Consider the following 18619-nt stretch of genomic DNA (forward strand, 5'->3'; position numbering starts at 1 on the left):
CGTAGATGTTCACAGACTTTTATTGTGAAGTAACTTCCTCCACCTGCTGCAGATAACCCACCTTCCCCTGGGTCGGGGGTCAGCTGCGGGGCTGCCGATGGTTCTCGGGGTGCCGGGCGTCCCGGGCGTCCCGGGGCTGTGTCCCTGTCCTGCCCAGCTGTGAGCAGGCGTCCTGGGGCAGAGCGTGTGGTCGGCCGCCTCGGAGCTGCTGACCTCCAGGCCGCGGATGAACACGCCGGTGTTTCCTCTGCGTACCGGCTCGCTGTGGGTGCGAGGACATGGTCCGTACCGCAACGCCTCGGGGGTGGAGGGGCAGTCGAAGCTCTGAGTTTTCCTAAGATGCTGCCGCCTGCCGGAGAAAGAGGAGGAGGAGGAGGAAGAAGGGGAGGGGGAGTCGAGGCGGGGGAGGCTGGGACTGGAGGAGCAGACATCCACCCGGACTGAAGACACGTCCGAGGAGCTGCTGCGGAACAGACGCTGGAGGAGCGGTGTGTGCTGGGGGGTGGAGGTGATGGGTGAGGAGGTGAGGGGGAGCAGGATGGAGGCGTTACGAGAAGGTGAGGAGGTGTTGGCGTCCTCTATGGGGCAGGAGGTCTCGGAGACCCTTCGGAGTCCTGATGGCGTCTTCCTGGAGGAGGTGGAGCTTCTAATAGGGGCGGGGTCAGAGCAACGTCTCTGGGCGGAGTCTCGTGTCCTGATCGCCGACTCCATCTTCCTGTCAAACACCTTCTTAGTCTCCTGACACTTGGACCAGGCGAAGCTCCACTGACGGAGGCCTCGCTCGCCCCGCAGCTCACCCGCCGCCGCCTTCATCTCCTGAAAATGGGAGTCTGGGATTGGTGGGTGCAGACTGTGGTAGTCCTCTAGGCAGCCAATCACAGCCTGGCATTTGTCTGGCAGGGTGCACTCCTCCATACTGATGCCGGCTAGATGACGCATACCCTCCAGCGCCCAGCCATAGGCCTGCGGAGAGAGAGGTGGCAGCTACAGGTCACATGACATCACAGTGAGGTTGACCTCTGACCCCTGATGTAATGACGTAATGAGAACAAACAGGCTCAGGTGAGTCTGTTCCACACACAACCTTACGCACACGCAATTAATAAATAGACGAGCACTGACGAGGGGGGGGGGGGGGGGGGGGGGGTGGGGGGGGGGGGGGGGGGGGGGGGGGGGGGGGGGTAAGGGAATGACATCGGCCTTTGAAGTGCGTGTGTTTGAAACCGCCGCCAAGAAGCCGACCTCTGACCTCCTCTTTGTGAGGGTTGAACGGAGGGGGAAGGGAGGATGTGTGTGTTCTACATAAAAGAGGAGGCCGCCTCCTCTTCACCCTCCTGACAGACGACTCTCTCACACACACACACACACACACACACACACACACACACACACACACACACACACACACACACACACACACACACACACACACACACACACACACACACACACACACACACACACACACACAGTGTTCAGAACTTTAAAAGACCTGGAGAGGATTAGTTTGGTGGAGGGACGGTCAGATCCCTAATCACTGTGATCGCCCCCTGGTGGCGACCAAACAAAAAAAGACTAAATATACATAAATGGCATAATTTGTTATCAGTTATTTGGCATCTGAGCTCTGGTTTCTCCTATCATCAAATTCAGACCACACACACACACACACACACACACACACACACACACACACACACACACACACACACACACACACACACACACACACACACACACACAAACACACACACACACACACACACTCTCTCTCTCATACGGTAGGTAACTGGGTCATCTCTGTGTGTGTGTGGGAACTGAGCTGCTGCAGTGATCAGGACACATCAGTAAGCTAATCAGTTTGAGGAGCACTCGTGTGTGTGTGTGTGTGTGTGTGTGTGTGTGTGTGTGTGTGTGTGTGTGTGTGTGTGTGTTAGGAGCTGGTAGAGATGAGGGGTGGGGACAAACACTCAGCTGTCAATCATGTGATGAGGAGGAGGATGGACAGGCTGATGAAGAAGTGAGATACCACCCAGCAGAAAGAGTCTGGAACAACAAACAACTTAAACAAAAGCTAGGCTAACATTTTTCCGGTCATAACAACACAGAACAAAACGATGTCGTCTGTTCCTTTGACATTTAGTTTGTTTCTGCTCCGTCTCAGAGGAGATGATGTGAATGTTGGAGGATTTCACCAGATGAGATGAAAAAGATTCAACACAAAATGTTTCTACTCTTCATGTGTCCAACAGAAGAAGAGATGTTTGACTCTAACTCAAATAATGTGGTTGTATTGTGCTGCAGAGACAGTGGAGGTGGGGGGGGGGGGGGGGGGGGGGGGGGGGGGGGGGGGGTGGGGGGGGGGGGGGGGGGGGGGGGGGGGGGGGGGGGGGGGGGGGGGGGGGGGGGGGGGGGGGGGCTGACCCGGGGCAGACAGGCTCTGGTTTTGGGGACAGTGTCTCTGCAGGACTCCTGGAGCCAGTCAACCAGAGAGGAGGGAGGAGGGAGGGAGGCCCAAACCCTCAAAAACCAGATAAAAGAGAGGGGGGGGGGGGTTCTCCCTCTTCAGAGGAGGACGAGGAGGAGGAGGAGTCACTGAAACACACCAACATGTTGACTGACTCAGTTGATCTTTCTCACTCCTCCTCAGAGACCAAGAAATGTCCAGAAAATCATGTCTGGACATTTTCTGGAGTTTGTCTTTCACAAGATTGTTCCGGGTCCGACTCGTTCACACCAACAGGAACATGTGGGGACATCCAGGCGAGGGGCGGAGCCTGTAGAGCAGCAGGGGCGGAGCCTGTAGAGCAGCAGGAGGCCGGACATGACGTATAAACTCTGCTGTGGAAAGATCAGTGTTGTTGTTTACAGCTCATCCACACCGGCGTCGGCCCTCATCACCAAAAGATCTGGAACCTCCTTGTGTTTCCAAGTGGACGTCTTCGTCTTCTACACGTATGAAGACATGTCCTCTTTTTCAACCAACCCCTCTTTCACGTCCGTCACGTGTCAGAAACATCAACACGTCCACTCGCTCTCAGTGAATTCTCCAGAGAACTTCCTGTCGTACTCTCACACGAACTCACTCTGAGGTTTTCTGAAGTCTTCACTCGGGGGCTGGCAGGAAAAACTGAGAATATCCAGACTGACTGACCCTGAGGATTTTGTGTTCTCACATATAGAACCTCCAGAACATTTCAGTAACATGTCTGGACTTCAGTTCAGGTCTGAAAGGAGCTTTGGATTCAGAACTTCTGATTGGATCAAACTGCACCAATCAGAGAGTCTGACAGCTGAGAACATCCTGGTTCTTTAAAGTGCTGAGTCGTTACCTTCTATCAGTGTTTGTTGTTGTTTAATTGTCTCATCAGCAGAGTTTGTCTCCCTGTGTGTCTCCCTGTCTGTCTCCCTGTCTCTCCCTGGTTCACCACGACACGTTCTGATGAATCTGACATCAGGACGTCCTGATGAGTCTCTGCAGATGAGACAGAACTACAGACAGTCCACACAAAGATCCTTTCCACTGACAGATCGTAGACCCCTCTGGCTGTTTAATGTAAACCTGTAAGATCTGTCTCCACACTGGATCTGATCACGCGTGTGCAGCTCTAAGTTCAGGTCTGAATGACACTCACACATTTGGAGGTTTCTGAGACACGTGGTCTCGTGATTTTCTCGGTGTCCTGGGCCACATATGAAGGATCTCCTACTCAGCTGACGACCTCTGACCTCTGCAGTTTCTTATTCTTACTCTTCTCAGTGACCATAAGATGATTTGTTAGTGGCCACAATATAAACACATAATGATTTCTTTTCACAATAAGCTGCTTTCAGATAGCACTGAACTCCGGAGACACCCCAGCATTTCTCAGAAGCAGGTGTATGTGGGAACGCAGATGTCTGAGGGAGAGACTCCAGAGTTTCTGCAGACTGACGCTTCTAAAATGCAACGGACGCAAAAACAAAAATCTTGGGATGAAGAAGCGGAGCCACACACGAAGAAGACACTGACAAAGATGTCAAGAGAGGTTGTGGTGGTAAGGGCTGACACCTTTGTGGATGTGACCGTTGCTCAAACTGATGAGGACCTGAACGTGTATCTGAGATCAGCTTCAGCCGTTACTGTTGAAACACAAACTGTTCTTCACTGTCTGACCTCAGAAAACACACAAACACACACATACACACAGCAGGAAGACAACCAGACGTCCTGAGTCCTGATCAGCTGATCACTGAACGTAAACATAAACCTGAGACACTAGGAGTGTCACACAAACACACAACATCACCACAAAGTCCTATTGAAGGAGATCAGCTCAGTTCATGACTCAGACATGAAAAACATCACAGAAACATGCAACACAACATACATGACACTGACTGAAGAATCACACATGAAGCAAAAACACATGAAGTTGAATCTCACTGTATGATGTCACCACCTGAAAACAAGGCAGCAGATTGTGGACTCAGCCGTTGGTTGCTTAGTTACTGAAAATACTACGAACGAGGAACATCGAACGAGGTGTAACCGTAATGTGTTAGCAATGCTTTCCCCGGTAGTCGAGTCATTGACCGATAAGAACCAATCAGTTAGTGAACGTGAGCGTCTGCGATATCGTTTACAGTCTCAGTTTCTGTTCGTCCAGACTAAAACACAACCCCAGAGTTTTCAAACTAATACGAGTCCGGACTCTGATTTAGATGCTGGAAAAGTCCAGAAGTAGTGAGGATGCCCAGTCGTACCATAGAAACAGTGATGAGTTTGAGTGTGGGTGGAGTCAGCCTCCTGAGTCAGTCTTGGACTGAGTCTCCGCCTCCATCGGAGGTACGACCTGTAGTCACCGCAGCCTCTGAGTAGGCAAGCGTGATCTGAGCCTCCACAGGATGGCGCTGGTGTCACCAACATAAACGTTCTCACCACTGGCAGATAGAGAGAAGCTTTTCTAATGGTATTGGTTTAACATTTTACAACTTCCTGTCAAAGGTTTCACTTTATTAAACTGATCTACAGGTGGAGGACAACACGACGAGATGAGCACTGATAAAGACAAGAAAAAAAAAGACGAGGAACATGACGACGACGAACTAAAACGGGTTCCGTAGATATCAGAAGGATTATAAATTCACAGATTGACATCAACTGAAACACAACAGAAAACCATGGATCTTCCGAATATTCACCGAAATGTCTTCACTCTGTAGAAGTGTTTCAACTTCCACGCCTCTTTCAGTAGCACTTAAAAACATGGAGCACGCACACACGAACACAAACACACACAAACACACACACAGTGAGAGCTGAGTGGAGCATCTCAAACCAAAGATCTTTCTGGAGTCAAACACTTGCCTTCTTAAACTACTGAATAGCTGCAACATACACACACTGACAACACAACTGTACACGAGCTGCACGACTATTAAACTGCGTCTGTGTGGAACGTGAGTAAGATAATCTGGAGAGCGTACCTCTGTGTCTTGGTGAAGAGCTGCAGCCTGACTGAACTGAGCAAAGAGCGGCATCCTGACCACACACACACACAGACACACACAGACACACACAGACACACACACACACCACCCCCCACCACCACATTCACAAGGCTGGAATGGCAGATGGCGGCGGTCCCAAGAGAAGGAATGGGGGGGTGTCACCCCGGCAACAAAGACGTTGTGAAAGGAGTGAAAAGGGGAAGAAGGGAAAACTTGGCACTGGAGTAATACCTGGACTACACACACACACCCACTCTCCAACACACACATACACCAACACACCAACACACACACACACCCACTCTCCAACACACACACACACACCCACTCTCCAACACACACACACACCCACTCTCCAACACACACATACACCAACACACCAACACACACACACCCACTCTCCAACACACACATACACCAACACTCCAACACACACTCTCTCTCTCACACACACACACACACACCAACACACACTCACTCTGTAAACATTAATTCACATGCATGTGTCATGTTTGGAGAAGCTTCAGTTGTCCTGAAAAATAAATCCATGATGTGGAGACACAAGGTTTACAGCAGACACTGTCTCACACTGTGTATATGTGTGTGCTATATGTATATATATATATATATATATATGTATATATATTATATATATATATATATATATATATGTATGCGTTTCTGCTTGTATATGTCTGTGTGTGTTGACCTTTTGCAGTGAAGTGACTGTAGTTTATTATGAAGTTTCCACTCTGATACACTGTCGACGATATTTACCTGACACACACACACACACCCACACACACACACACACACACACACACACACACACACACACACACACACAGCACACACACACACACACACACACACACACACGCGCCCTGAGTCTAGTATACAAAACTATATGGACACTCTCCCCGCCCCATCTGGCCTCAATACACGCTGTCAGCTTCACCTGTAGGAGGGACGATATGGGGATGGGGGGGAGGGGGGGGCAAACAGCTGCTTCTGAATTCACAAAACTACTTCATCTAAAACATCTCGTCTTCACTCAGCTCAGGTGACACAGAACAACACTACATCTGTTTTTCAATGAGTTCCATGAGCTGTTGTGGTTGACAGCTCTTCAGAAAACCCTCAGGTTTGATGTGTTTTTAAACAACACCAAAGAGTGCGTTTTTATTCTGCCCCTTAAGTCTTGATGGGTTAAAAGATCTTTAGAAGAAGCAGCAGAAACAGCAGCAGAAACAGTAGAAGACTGATAATTTGGAGGCAAATATTGTGAAGTTAGCTGAAGAGGAGTGAGAAAGAGAAAGGACAAGACAAAAGAAAAATAAAATCAATAATTCTGCCCTGACCCAATGGCTCCTCTTTGTCCTCTGACACTTCTTACTTTCTTACTTTGACCATTATTGTCATATTTCCTCCCCCTTTCCACTCTCTACCCTCAGCTGAAGTCTTGCAGTGTGTTTACTTCCTGCTGCAGAAACGTTAGTGATGAGGCCATTGATGAGGTGTGACATTATCAGCCGTACCTGGTCCAAGAAGCTGAAGAGTCGAACGGCGCGCTCGATGGTCTGTTCAGTGGCGTTGATCCGCTGAGAGAAATCCTGAAGCTGAGCCCAGAAAGAGTGAATTTTGACCTTGTAAATGTTGAGGTCCGCTGACGACATGTTTCCCCAGAGCTCCAGACGACTCAACAACGCCTCTCCCCGTTTACAGTAACCCTGCAGAGACAGGACAAGGTCAGCGCACAAGACGATTCTTCACGGACAACACCACTGTACAAGCGTGTGTGTCGTACATGAGCGGTTGTGTTGAGGTTCTTGAAGTCCGTCTGTTTCTTTTTGAGCAGCTCCAGAGAATCTTCAGGTTCATTCAGATTCTTCAGACGAGGTTCTCCTTCGTCCTGCAGCCAGGAGCTCACCTGAACGCATCACACAGGTAAACGTGTCAGTCATTCACCTCGTCAGTGTCTGAGGTGTCGAACTGTGGATCATTAAAGTGACTGAAACAGATCATAACAGACTGTGATAGTTCTCACATGTACTGAAATCAAGTCATGTAATTAGCACCCTCTGCTGGACAGACTGATGAAGACTCAGAACACAGATCTGGGCCTTAATAAATAAAGAGTGATGCATCTCACCGGGAGACAATCTTTGTTTTCACTGATCACAACTTTTGTATTTGTGATGTTTACAGATTTAAAGTCCTGTTCACATTAATCACATTAACATGATCAGTGTGTGAGTGGAGGGTGTGAACTGAGCGTGCTCACACGGACCTCGCTGAAGCCCTGCTCCAGACTCCTGAAGTCCAGGATGAAGCTCAGCTGCTGCGTCCTGGAGTTGGACAGCGTGACGAGGCGGTGAAGCAGCTCGTCCACCTGATCGTACAGAGAGGACACCGTCTCCACTTCCGCCCTATAATCCTCTGTCGCGCTGATAACGCTCTCCTCTCTGCGGAGCCGCGACAGAGAGGCCCCGCCCTCCTGCTGTAACCGGACCAATCGGCCATCTTCAAGGACACTACACATCACCGCTTTGCAGCGGGACAGCAGCAACTCGGCATCCTGGGAAAGAGAGAGAGGAGGTTACAGAGGACACATACAACACACTGCTGGTTTGAGTTACCGTGGTAACCAGATGACTCTAGTGTAGAGTCCCACTCAGTCAAACTGAGAGATGCAATTAAAAGTTTTACATTTGAACTGATGAGGTCATAACATCACTGAATGTGTGTGTGTGTGTGTGTGTGTGTGTGTGTGTTACCTGAGCAGCAGCAGGGAGAGGTGTGTTCTCCAGGGTATTGATGGTTTTCTGCAGCAGCTTGATGACGTCCTCACACTGATTGGTCAGCTGCTCCACTCTCTGACGGAAACAGGAAATAAAAAGAGAGAAACCTTTTCACTAATGAGACAAACGATGGCACATACATAAATAAAATCATCTAAACAATAATATATCTCTCTTAGATGAAGCTGAATATAAAACTGAATTCATTAATTTTTTAAACAGTTACTGATCAATTGATCAATGACGTTCTTGGTGACACTGATCAGGACACACACAGTCTGTGGAGGTGAAGTGTGAAAACGCTTTCAAATAAAACAAGAGATGAGAGCTGCCTTGTCTCCACTAGGTGAGGCTGCCTGTCCCCTGACGTGTTGACGTGTGTACTGACCGATCTGAAGCAGAGCCAGCTGCGCTGACTGAAGCTGAAGGAGCCTCCGAACTCTGTAGGAAGCTGCTGGAGCTCCACGTGCTTCTGAAGAGACTTCAGAGAATGCAACACCTCCACCTGATTTGTGAAACATCATGTAAATGACAAACCTGATTTCAGTGTAAACACGACACAGCAACATCACTTCCTGCCACTAGCGGCCTGTCTATTAAAACCATAACGGACAGAGTTTATAGACACGGTGATGCTGTGTGGGATCATGGGAATAGTTGCCGTCATTGCAGTCTTAACTGCAGCTTCTCTGGGTTAAAGGTTCTGATCAAATCCATTTAAAATGACGACAACAATCCTTCATCCACATCCACCCACAGATATGTCGGTTGTCTCGTTGTTAAAGAACAAACCAAAGGTAAAGTGAACAAGGATCAGTCTCATCACAGATCACGTGTGTGACTGAGCTCATGTGTCAAAGTTACCTGTGTGATCACGGCTCTGTCCAGACGGACCAAGGAGGAGTCTCTGCTGACCAGCAGTAACACACTGTGGATGGAGCCTGGTGTGTTCTCCTGCACAAACACACAGTCGATTCACATTTTGTTGAAATGTCAGTTTTTTTATGTTGAGTTCAGTCAAAGTAAATAACTACAGGTAAACACGACTACAGGCGACTCACCTGCAGGGACATGAGGGCAGAGAAGAGGGCGGGGACAGGAGCTGCTCTGCGGGCGTCCACAAGCACCGTCACCCCCAACGCTCGCACCTCCTTCCTGCTCGGCACAGGAAATGACATCAGAGGGAGACAACAGTAGAGTGACCTGAGGTTGAACTGAGAACTAGGTGCGGTCCCTACCTGAGGGTGGAGGTGTAATAGAGCAGGAGGCGGAGCAGGTCAGCCCGCTCGCAATCAGGGTTCGACCACATGGAGCTGCTGGTTGAGGCGGTGAGAAGAGCTCGTCCACTTCTGTCTCTGGTTCCTGCAGGAGACGAGGAGAAAAAATCATCATCATCACGTTTTAATGAGTCATGGTACTTCATGTTATAGTGTTTTTTACAGACATGAAACTCATGGGGCTCGTGTTTAGGTATCAGCTGCATAACAACTCTTCTTTATAAAACACTGAAACAGTCTGATTGTTCTAATCTAGTTCAGTAATATTAAGTCTGGTATTAACTGGTTTAGATGATGTCTAAATGAGGTCAGTGTTTGTCTCACCAGGCAGACACAGAGCTCCAGAGCTCAGCAGCACACTGTAGAAGCTGGACTGAGGCGATGGACAGGAGAGGGTGGACTGTCCTGGGACAGTGTCCACAGTTGGACCAGTCGTCTGTGAACAGACAGCTGGTTGTTGTGGTTCTGTTGGACTGGAATCAGCTGAATGGACAGAAGACAACTCAGTGCTGAGACCTGTGGAGAGGACACACACACACACACACACACACACAGTGTCTTAATGAAACGATCATCCACACGGGGGCATTTGAGAAAAGTGTCAGATTCATAGACTGTAAATAAAGATGGTGGGACACATGACAGCTCTCCCAAAGTGAAGCCAAGTCATCTGGATCGCAGGAGACTGGCTACACCACAGGTCATAAACCCCACCTCCTCCATGTTAGCAGATGGGCAGCTCCATTCCTTGATCTGCCACAGCATCGTCCCCAAAAGATGGCAGCGTTCGTATTAGTGATATTTTGAATTATTTGAGGAAGTGGAGATAAATGTTCCATCTTTATTCACAGTTTATGGTTCGAACACGTGAGTGTGAGAAATGAACTGGTGGAGGAGGAGGGACAACAAAGGGAGGAGGAGTAATTCAGCCAATTAGAGGAGGAGAAGATAAATGAGAACAGAAAGATGATGTTTTCAAGAATGACAGTGAGGAGGAGAAACAGGTTTGTACCTTCAGTCTGACGATCTGCAGTTCTTCCTCCACCAACCTCCTCACAGCAGGACTCCTCTTGCCTCCTCTTCCTGCTGCTGCTCTTCCTCCTTCTCTCCATGTTCAGACTAGGTTCAGTTCTCAGGAGTCTGGATCCATCACTTCAGACTCCTCAAAGTGTATTAACGGTTCAATGTTTTCACAATAAGAGTCCTCAGACTGTGTTTGTAGTGGGTTTTCAGAATAAGAGTCCTTGGACTGTTTCTGTAGTGGGTTTTCAGAATAAGAGTCCTGACTGTGTAGTAGAAGGTTTTCAGAATAAGAATCCTCAGACTGTGTTTGTAGTGGGTTTTCAGAATAGGAGTCCTTGGACTGTTTCTGTAGTGGGTTTTCAGAATAAGAGTCCTCTGAATGTGTTTGTAGTGGTGTTTTCAGAATAGAGTCCTAAGTGTGTTTGTAGTGGTTTCAGAATAAGAGTCCTCAGAGAGTTTGTAGTGAGTTTTCAGAATAAGAGTCCTTGGACTGTTCTGTAGTGGGTTTTCAGAATAAGAGTCCTCTGATGTTTGTAGTGAAGGTTTTCACAATAGAAGTCCCCTAAGTGTGTTTGTACTGGTTTTTCAGAATAAGAGTCCTCAGAGAGTGTTTGTAGTGGGTTTTCAGAATAAGAGTCCTTGGACTGTGTTTGTAGTGGGTTTCCAGAATAAGAGTCCTCAGAGAGTGTTGTAGTGGGTTTTCAGAATAAGATCCTCAGAGAGTGTTTGTAGTGGGTTTTCAGAATAAGAGTCCTCAGAGAGTGTTTGTAGTGGGTTTTCAGAATAAGAGTTCTTGGAAGTGGTTGTTCTGAAAAGTTTTCAGAAAAGAGCCCACAGACTGTGTCTGTAGTGGGTTCTCAGAAAAGAGTCCACAGACTGTGTCTGTAGTGGGTTCTCAGAAAAGAGTCCACAGACTGTGTCTGTAGTGGGTTCTCAGAACAAGAGTCCACAGACTGTGTCTGTAGTGGGTTCTCAGAAAAGAGTCCACAGACTGTGTCTGTAGTGGGTTCTCAGAACAAGAGTCCACAGACTGTGTCTGTAGTGGGTTCTCAGGAAAAGAGTCCACAGGCTGTGTCTGTAGTGGGTTCTCAGGAAAAGAGTCCACAGACTGTGTCTGTAGTGGGTTCTCAGAACAAGAGTCCACAGACTGTGTCTGTAGTGGGTTCTCAGAACAAGAGTCCACAGACTGTGTCTGTAGTGGGTTCTCAGAACAAGAGTCCACAGACTGTGTCTGTAGTGGGTTCTCAGGAAAAGAGTCCACAGACTGTGTCTGTAGTGTGTTGGACTCTTCGGAGGGTGTGTCATGAATGTTTCCATAATTACAGTCTTCACAGTGTTTGTGTAGGGTATTATTTTCTGAGTAAGAGTCCTTAGGGTGTGTTCTTTGTGTGTTTTCAGAATAAGAGTCCTTGGACAGTGTTGGTGAGGAAGGGTTTTCAGAATAAAAGTCCTTGGAGTGTGTTTGTAGTGCGTTGGACTCTTCAGAGAGTGTGCCATGTATGTTTTCAGAATTTGACTCTTCACAGTGTGTGTGTAGTGTGTGATTTTCAGAGTAAGAGTCCTCAGGGTGTGTTCCTTGTGTTTTGTCAGAATAAGAGTCCTTGTAGTGTATTTGCATGTTTGTGTTTTCAAAATAAGAGTCCTCAAAGTGTGTTTGTTGTGAATTTGTTTCAAAATAAGAGTCCTTGGAGTGTGGTGCAGTGTGTTATTTTCAGAATAAGAGTCCTCAGGGGTGTCTTTGTGTAGTTTCAGAATAATAGTCCTTGGACAGTGTTGGTGAGGCAGGGTTTTCAGAATAAGAGTCCTTGGAGTGTGTTGGTAGTGCATTGGACCCTTCAGAGGGTGTGCCATGTATGTTTTCAGAATAAGAGTCTTCACAGTGTGTGTGCAGTGTGTTATTTTCAGAATAAGAGTCTTCAGAGTGTGTGGCTTCTTTATCGATGTGCGTTTGTCGACCTCTCTCTTTTCCTCTCTGTTCTTCATCTTTATCTTTTCCTCTCTCCTCTTCTCTCATCACTTCCTCCTCTTCCCTTCTTTCTTGACTTTGCTTCACAATTATAACCTGAACTTCTTCCTCTAGCTCCAGCTCCTCTGCCTCCTCCTCCTCCAACTCTTCCTCTCGATCCATCGCTTCACCTTCATCTTCCTCCTTCTCCATGTCTTCTCCCTCCTCAGCAGTATGTGTCTCCTCCTCCTCCTCCTTCTCTACAGCCTCATCCACTGAACCTAACGTGTCATGCTTCCTATCCTGTCTCTTCATCAGCTCTCCCTCTTCCCTCTTTTCCTCCATCTCTCCCTCTTTCCTTTGCTTCCCCTGTTTCAACTCCTCCTCCTCCTCCTCCGCTCTCTGTCCATTGCTGTTAGGTTCAGGGTTTAGCGTCACACTCCAGACTGAATCAGTACCTTGTGTCTCCTCCCTATTGGCCGGCTGCTCTGACCGAACGATGGAGGATTCCACGACCTCAGGAGGAGCAGCGGACGTGGGGGTGAGGTCGGGGGGGGGAGACGGGGGTGAGGACAAAAGGTCCACAAGTGTCCTGCTTGAAGTTTTCCTCGATGAGTTTGGTGCAAAGTCCAGTGTGAGAACTGACCCGCACACCGGACCAGTGAGGTGTTAGTTTGTTGTGAGGTGTGTGTGTTGAGGTGTGCAGGCTCACACAGCAGAATGGTGTGCGTGTTGTGAGGTGTGTGTGTGTTGTGAGGTGTGTGTGTTGAGTTGTGTGAACTGGTCCTTGCTTGGAGCTGCAGGCTGATGGACTGGGTTAAGGAACCCCTCTGTGGCGAGAAGCGAGGCAGCGTCAGCTCCGTCAGCTCCACGTACTCGCCCTCCGAGTCCTCGGCCTCGCTGCTAGCAGCTGATTGGTTGGTTTGGGATGGGAGGAGCTTCACATCTTGCTGGGTCACAGAGTTAATATCTCGACCTGGAGAAACTAACTCTTCCTTCATGGAAGACTCGTGGTCCTCCATCCGGGCGGTCCGGGCCCGGCTGAGGAACTGTGGGTAGACGAGGTCCTCCCAGGGAACCCTGAAGACGTCTCCATTGGCAGAGAGGACGCAGCGCTCCAGCCTGGACGCTCCTCGCTGCTCCCTCTCCCTGTTGACCGAGTCCAGCCAGGCCATGCTGAAGAGTGACCGCAGGGCTAACTCCGACACTTCCTGCCGCTCCACATGCCGGCTGCCTGCCGACACACTGCACAAAAGCAGGCTGGGGGAGGAGGCGACGCTGCTCCTGCAGGAGGCGCTGTGTGCTCGAAGAGGAGGAGCAGCCGCAGGAGACACCAGCAGATAAAAGTCTCCTGGACGCAGGAGACGCTGGTCCAGAGGACAGAGCTGAACGATTACCTTCTCATGGACACACAGAGGCCAGCCTTCATGACGAAACAAGACTCCACTGTACTGACACTGAGAAGGAGAGGAAGAGGAGAGGAGGAGAGGTGAGGAAGAGGAGGAAGAGGAGAAATGTAGATTATTGATTTTGTTGAAGCATATTTTCATTGCAACTCCAGTTAAAGTAACATCTAGTGAGTGGAACTTCGTCTGCAATAGTTTGTTCATGAATCAGTGAATCAGGTGGTTTTAAATGTTCACTCCTCAGTCAAACCTGTTGAGTCTAAAAAAAGGATCTTATTGTTCCAGTGAAGTCGACTCCTCCTGATTCTTTTCTTTCACTGGATCCTCTGAACAAACACCCGACGACTGATGAAGAATTAAACCTGATCAGCTCTTTACTCACTTTGAAACAGGTGTGTGAATATTAACATAAAGGTGAAGCTAGAGAGGTTCAGTGAAGCTCAGGGGATTTAAACGACGCTGTTAGACTCTGTGTGTTGATGTCTCTGTGACACATGGTACTGCAGCCCCCCCCCCCCGACTTCCTGTCTGTGGGCGAGGTCACGCCCCGCAGAGGCAGGTGAGTGACATTCCCACGAGTCACCTTAGCCAAGCATGACACATCAGCCAATCACGTGTGGTGTTCAACAGGCAAGAAGAGACACGCCCCGAGGGGGCGGGGGGTCTGTTTGAGTCATCAGTGAGAGTCAGTTGATCACAGAGTAAAGTTGTTCAAATTTATTAACTACAATCTACAGTTTGTTTTCCGCCATAACACAATAAAACCCCACTAACACATTCTCGACCTAAAAGGAGAAGACAAAGGAGTTGTTTGTAGTTTTATTACAGCGTGCTAATAACATTTTAAAGCAAGATGGAAGTAAAATAATTAAGACCTACCTACATATTTTAAACCTAGTTCATAATCTTTCAAAAATATATAAGACCTAAACTTCCGATGATTTAGTTTTAAACTTGTGTAATACTCACACAGGCATGTTGCTGTAGTGTCTGCAGGACCTTCTTGGCGGGCAGCAGGAAGTGGAGCAGGTAGCGGAGGCCGTCTCCGCTGTAGCTGCTCTCCACCACACTGAGGACCTGACAGAGGACGGTGGAGGACGTGGACTGGAAGGGGGGGTAGAGGTCGGACAGAGACGTCTGGATGCAGCGGTCCAAAGACTCAGAGTCCTGAGAGGAAGAGGAGGAAGTAACACCACGGTCGTTTAATTACAGCAGGTGAGACGTTCATCCTCACAGAAGCATCAGTAACTCTGTGTTGAGCCTGAAGGCTTCAGTTCTGGTTCTCAAGGACAATAACAAGTGTGAACCCTGGTCTATCAGAGAACATGTGTGAGGAAAGGTTGCACCAGTTTGTTTAGTAAAGAGTGTGTGTGTGTGTGTGTGTGTGTGTGTGTGTGTGTGTCTTGCTGTTGCTATGGTTACACCACACCTCTGCATCACATTCCTCTCAGACAAAGAGACAGAGACTGGTCCTGAGGGACGAGTCCAGGTGTGGACATGCGACCCGGGGACAACCAGGTTCAGTCCGTGTCCAGTGTTTGAAGTGACACCGACCACAGATCAGTTTTTACCTCCACACTCCGTGACCCTGTTCACACGTTTCTTATCAACACGTGTTTGTTCAGTCGGAAACAAGTTCAACACTTCAGGCGGCCCGCCAAGAGCGCACCCGCCAGGCCCTGGAGGCGTGGCTGGGAGGCCCCGTCTCGAGATCAGGGCTGTAACTGGATCCACTGGAGACTGGTCAGGTAAAAATATCTGTCTCCAGACTCTGTCTGTGTGGGTGTGTGTGTTTTTGTGTGTGTGTCACAGATTTAAATTTAAATGCTGACCTCAGTAGTTTTTTCCTCTCCGACTGTGTGGACACATAAACCAGTTTGACTCCTGTTTAAAGGATCACTTAAACAGACTCACATCACAATATAAACCTTCATCCGACACACAAGTAATATTTGTAGGCTGTATATAAAGACAATCTGCGACTGTATATAAAGATGAAACTCTGATGGATTTTTTGTAGCTGCAGAAACACCGCTGGTCGTACAGTTTTATTAGAGAGTGAAGGTTCTTCTCCTATCTTTGACAGGTATGGAGAGTAGATACATAAATCTGTTTAACTTAGGCCTAACCAGTGGCAGTGACGCTCAGCAGAAGCTAACGACCAGACGCTGTGTGCTTCCTACACTCGATGCTAATGCTGCGTGCGAATGACTTTGTGTAGGAGCTCAGCTGTTTGATAAACAGAGCAGCACCTGAACGTGTCGAGGGTTAAGAGGTTAGGATACGATGAACCAGGCTTCATGCTCAGCCTGTGTTCAGAGGAATATTCTGGATGTGACTCAACACAACAACTGGCAGCCAAATGTAGTCCTGAGGCCAATATTAGCAGCACGATATCAGATGACCCGGGGGGGGGGGATTTCTGTCCTGCTGAACGACACAATGACTTGGACGTTTGAGTTCTCACATACAGCCCCTCGGCGTAGTTTCTGGAAAGTGTCTGGACTTGATTTCATGCCTGAAAGTAGATTTATTTTTCGAATGTTCATCAATAACGCACACACACACGCACACGCACACAAGCTCAAACTGTTGAAGTTGTTTTGACTCTAAAAACTCCACAAGCAACATTAAATCCACCTCACTCTTGTTGAGGGTTAAGAACAGAGGATGTTAAGCCCTCGGAGACAAATCGTGATTTGTGAATATGGGCTACACAAATAAGATTTGATTGAAAGTAAATGTGAGGATTACAGTAATAATACTGCAGCTCAGTCCTCTGAGGGGGTGAGGGAGGGGTGAGGAGGCACATGACAGCAGGCTGAGTGAGGTTCCCATGGGAGAGAGAGCGGGGCCACCCACTCGGAGTCTCAGCTGAATAACGTGATTATCCTCAACACACCAGACTCCAGCAAAAAAACACTGTTTTTCTCTCATTTAGTTTCACTGTGTTACACATTCAACTCAGGCTCATATCAGACAGCAAAAACATATAAGATCAGAGATCATCAATTATCACAATGTTAAAGGTCAGAGGTCGAAACAGTGGGTTGAAAAAACATTCCTCTGAAAAGCTGATTCAGTTTAAGTTGAACGAAAAGGTCTGGTTCAAAAACTTTAAATGTTACTTTGGTTTTGTCCCGCTGGGTTTAAACTGATCTCAAGTCACTGGGACTTGCAGGGTCACAGTTTCCTGTTGGTTTGCAGTGACCGGGCCCCTGCGGCAGTGACCGGGCCCCTGCGGCAGCGACCGGGCCCCTGCGGCAGCGACCGGGCCCCTGCGGCAGCGACCGGGCCCCTGCGGCAGTGACCGGCCCCTGCGGCAGTGACCGGGCCCCTGCAACAGTGACCGGGCCCCTGCGGCAGTGACCGGCCCCTGCGGCAGTGACCGGGCCCCTGCGGCAGTGACCGGGCCCCTGCGACAGTGACCGGGCCCCTGCGGCAGTGACCGGCCCTGCGGCAGTGACCGGGCCCTGCAACAGTGACCGGGCCCCTGCGGCAGTGACCGGGCCCCTGCGGCAGTGACCGGGCCCCTGCGGCAGTGACCGGGCCCCTGCGACAGTGACCGGGCTCCTGCGGCAGTGAAAAGACTCCGGCTGTAAATCACTGCAGAAAAACCCTGTTGTTATTGAGCGAATGTGATTTGTGCATCAGAGACTAGACAAACCGGATTTACATGTCTCAATGAGGTTAAACTGTCCCTAATGATTATGACTCCATTATGAAACAATACTGATTAGGACAGTCTCCTCTCTTCTTTTCTGTAACTTAGCAACCAACTGCAGACTAGACAATCTTCTTCCTGTTTGTATCACATGACCCGTGTGCGTAATTCGCCGTCCAACTTGCTGATTCGAGGCTAAAACACTTCGATGTGGATTTAGTTTTTAAACATTATTTTAGTCAGTGTGGATGCAGCTGTAGGTTGAATCATGGTTCTGATCCAGACATGAAGTTTTTAGGGTCACATAGAGTAACAGTGTGTTGTTATTTACATTGTGTGTGATGTCTTGAGGTCACAGAGAGTGACAGATAAAAAGCTGGTGTTTAATCATCCAGATGGAGCTTTTAACATAAACTACCCCCCCGCGGACGTGCAGGGATAATGAACAGTGAGTGGCGGCCTCTTTCTCCCCAGAGGATCATGACTCATTCAACCTTTGATGGAAGAACCAGTCCTGCTGGGTGAGGAGGGTGAGGCCTGAAGCCTGAAGAATCTGACTGACCTCAGTTTAACATCAACATTACGTTTTCCAGATGTGACCACACAGTCACGTGACCATCCGGCCCTCATCACTGTCAGACGTCAGACGCTGAGATGTGATTAACCAGCTCTTTAACTCTGGTTCTTTAAAGATGGCTCATGGTTTCCAAAAGCACAGGTTGTGACCTTTTGAGTAACCAATCACGGGGACACAGCGTGGAGAGGGAGGGGCCCTAAAGACCAGGGACCCACAGGAGACTTGACCTTTGACACCCCTCCTCCCCCCAGCAGGGAAGACAGTGACAGAAGAGACCAGCTGTCCTCCAAAGAGAAACGTTTAAGACAGGAAGGTTTTAAAGCCGACGCTGTGGAGGAAGTCAAACTATCCAAATGTTTCTGTAAAGCTATTTTTCAGACATCAATCTTGGTGAATCTCCACAGAATTTTGGTTTGGATTTTTTCACCGGAAT

At 48.7% G+C, this 18619-nt stretch overlaps 4 protein-coding genes across 6 annotated transcripts in view; 1 reads left to right on the top strand and 3 right to left on the bottom strand.

Annotated features, from left to right (window-relative positions):
• The window catches only part of LOC117752089 (isocitrate dehydrogenase [NAD] subunit alpha, mitochondrial), a 24154-nt gene extending 21837 nt beyond the window's left edge, over nucleotides 1–2317 (top strand). The window contains exon 12 of the transcript XR_004611987.1: nucleotides 2286–2317. The gene's annotated coding sequence lies outside the window, so the exon portion shown is untranslated. The remainder of the gene's footprint in view (nucleotides 1–2285) is intronic.
• The window catches only part of plekhg4 (pleckstrin homology domain containing, family G (with RhoGef domain) member 4), a 14533-nt gene extending 3510 nt beyond the window's left edge, over nucleotides 1–11023 (bottom strand). The window contains exons 1-11 of the mRNA XM_034615171.1: nucleotides 10584–11023; nucleotides 9896–10087; nucleotides 9533–9656; nucleotides 9356–9449; nucleotides 9159–9248; nucleotides 8683–8799; nucleotides 8271–8369; nucleotides 7784–8071; nucleotides 7301–7423; nucleotides 7032–7223; nucleotides 62–963 (exon numbers count right to left, since the gene is read on the bottom strand). Coding sequence (XP_034471062.1) covers nucleotides 62–963; nucleotides 7032–7223; nucleotides 7301–7423; nucleotides 7784–8071; nucleotides 8271–8369; nucleotides 8683–8799; nucleotides 9159–9248; nucleotides 9356–9449; nucleotides 9533–9656; nucleotides 9896–10087; nucleotides 10584–10683 — 2321 coding nt within the window. The 5' untranslated portion in view covers nucleotides 10684–11023. The remainder of the gene's footprint in view (nucleotides 1–61; nucleotides 964–7031; nucleotides 7224–7300; nucleotides 7424–7783; nucleotides 8072–8270; nucleotides 8370–8682; nucleotides 8800–9158; nucleotides 9249–9355; nucleotides 9450–9532; nucleotides 9657–9895; nucleotides 10088–10583) is intronic.
• A 138-nt stretch (nucleotides 11024–11161) lies between these two features.
• LOC117752455 (X-linked retinitis pigmentosa GTPase regulator-interacting protein 1-like) lies at nucleotides 11162–13061 on the bottom strand. Its single transcript, XM_034569762.1, has 3 exons — nucleotides 12341–13061; nucleotides 11985–12028; nucleotides 11162–11409 (listed from the first exon to the last, which is right to left on the bottom strand). Exons 1-3 carry the CDS (start codon nucleotides 12882–12884, stop codon nucleotides 11296–11298), a joined length of 702 nt encoding a protein of 233 aa, XP_034425653.1. The 5' UTR covers nucleotides 12885–13061; the 3' UTR covers nucleotides 11162–11295.
• LOC117752070 (rho guanine nucleotide exchange factor 40-like) overlaps nucleotides 13023–18619 on the bottom strand; it is a 36800-nt gene continuing 31203 nt past the window's right edge. For 2 of the 3 annotated variants that reach the window (XM_034569246.1, XM_034569230.1), the window contains exons 4-6: nucleotides 14915–15112; nucleotides 13271–13996; nucleotides 13023–13233 (exon numbers count right to left, since the gene is read on the bottom strand). In XM_034569246.1, coding sequence (XP_034425137.1) covers nucleotides 13057–13233; nucleotides 13271–13996; nucleotides 14915–15112 — 1101 coding nt within the window. In that variant the 3' untranslated portion in view covers nucleotides 13023–13056. The remainder of the gene's footprint in view (nucleotides 13234–13270; nucleotides 13997–14914; nucleotides 15113–18619) is intronic. The other variant, XM_034569238.1, reaches the window with a different exon arrangement.

This window comes from Hippoglossus hippoglossus, chromosome 3 (assembly GCF_009819705.1).
Source record: "Hippoglossus hippoglossus isolate fHipHip1 chromosome 3, fHipHip1.pri, whole genome shotgun sequence".
Lineage (NCBI taxonomy): Eukaryota > Metazoa > Chordata > Actinopteri > Pleuronectiformes > Pleuronectidae > Hippoglossus > Hippoglossus hippoglossus.

What these genes read in the sequence shown, in the direction of transcription:
- LOC117752455 (XM_034569762.1), bottom strand. Translation starts at nt 12,884, where the DNA reads ATGGAGGAAAAGAGGGAAGAGGGAGAGCTGATGAAGAGACAGGATAGG. An exon ending in CAAGGACTATTATTCTGAAA is followed by an intron (nt 12,029 to 12,340) that starts CTACACAAAGAC and finishes TTTATTCTGAAA; the next exon opens with ACCCTTCCTCACCAACACTG. An exon ending in AGGACTCTTATTCTGAAAAC is followed by an intron (nt 11,410 to 11,984) that starts ACACAAAGAACA and finishes TTTTCTGAAAAC; the next exon opens with TTTTCAGAACAACCACTTCC.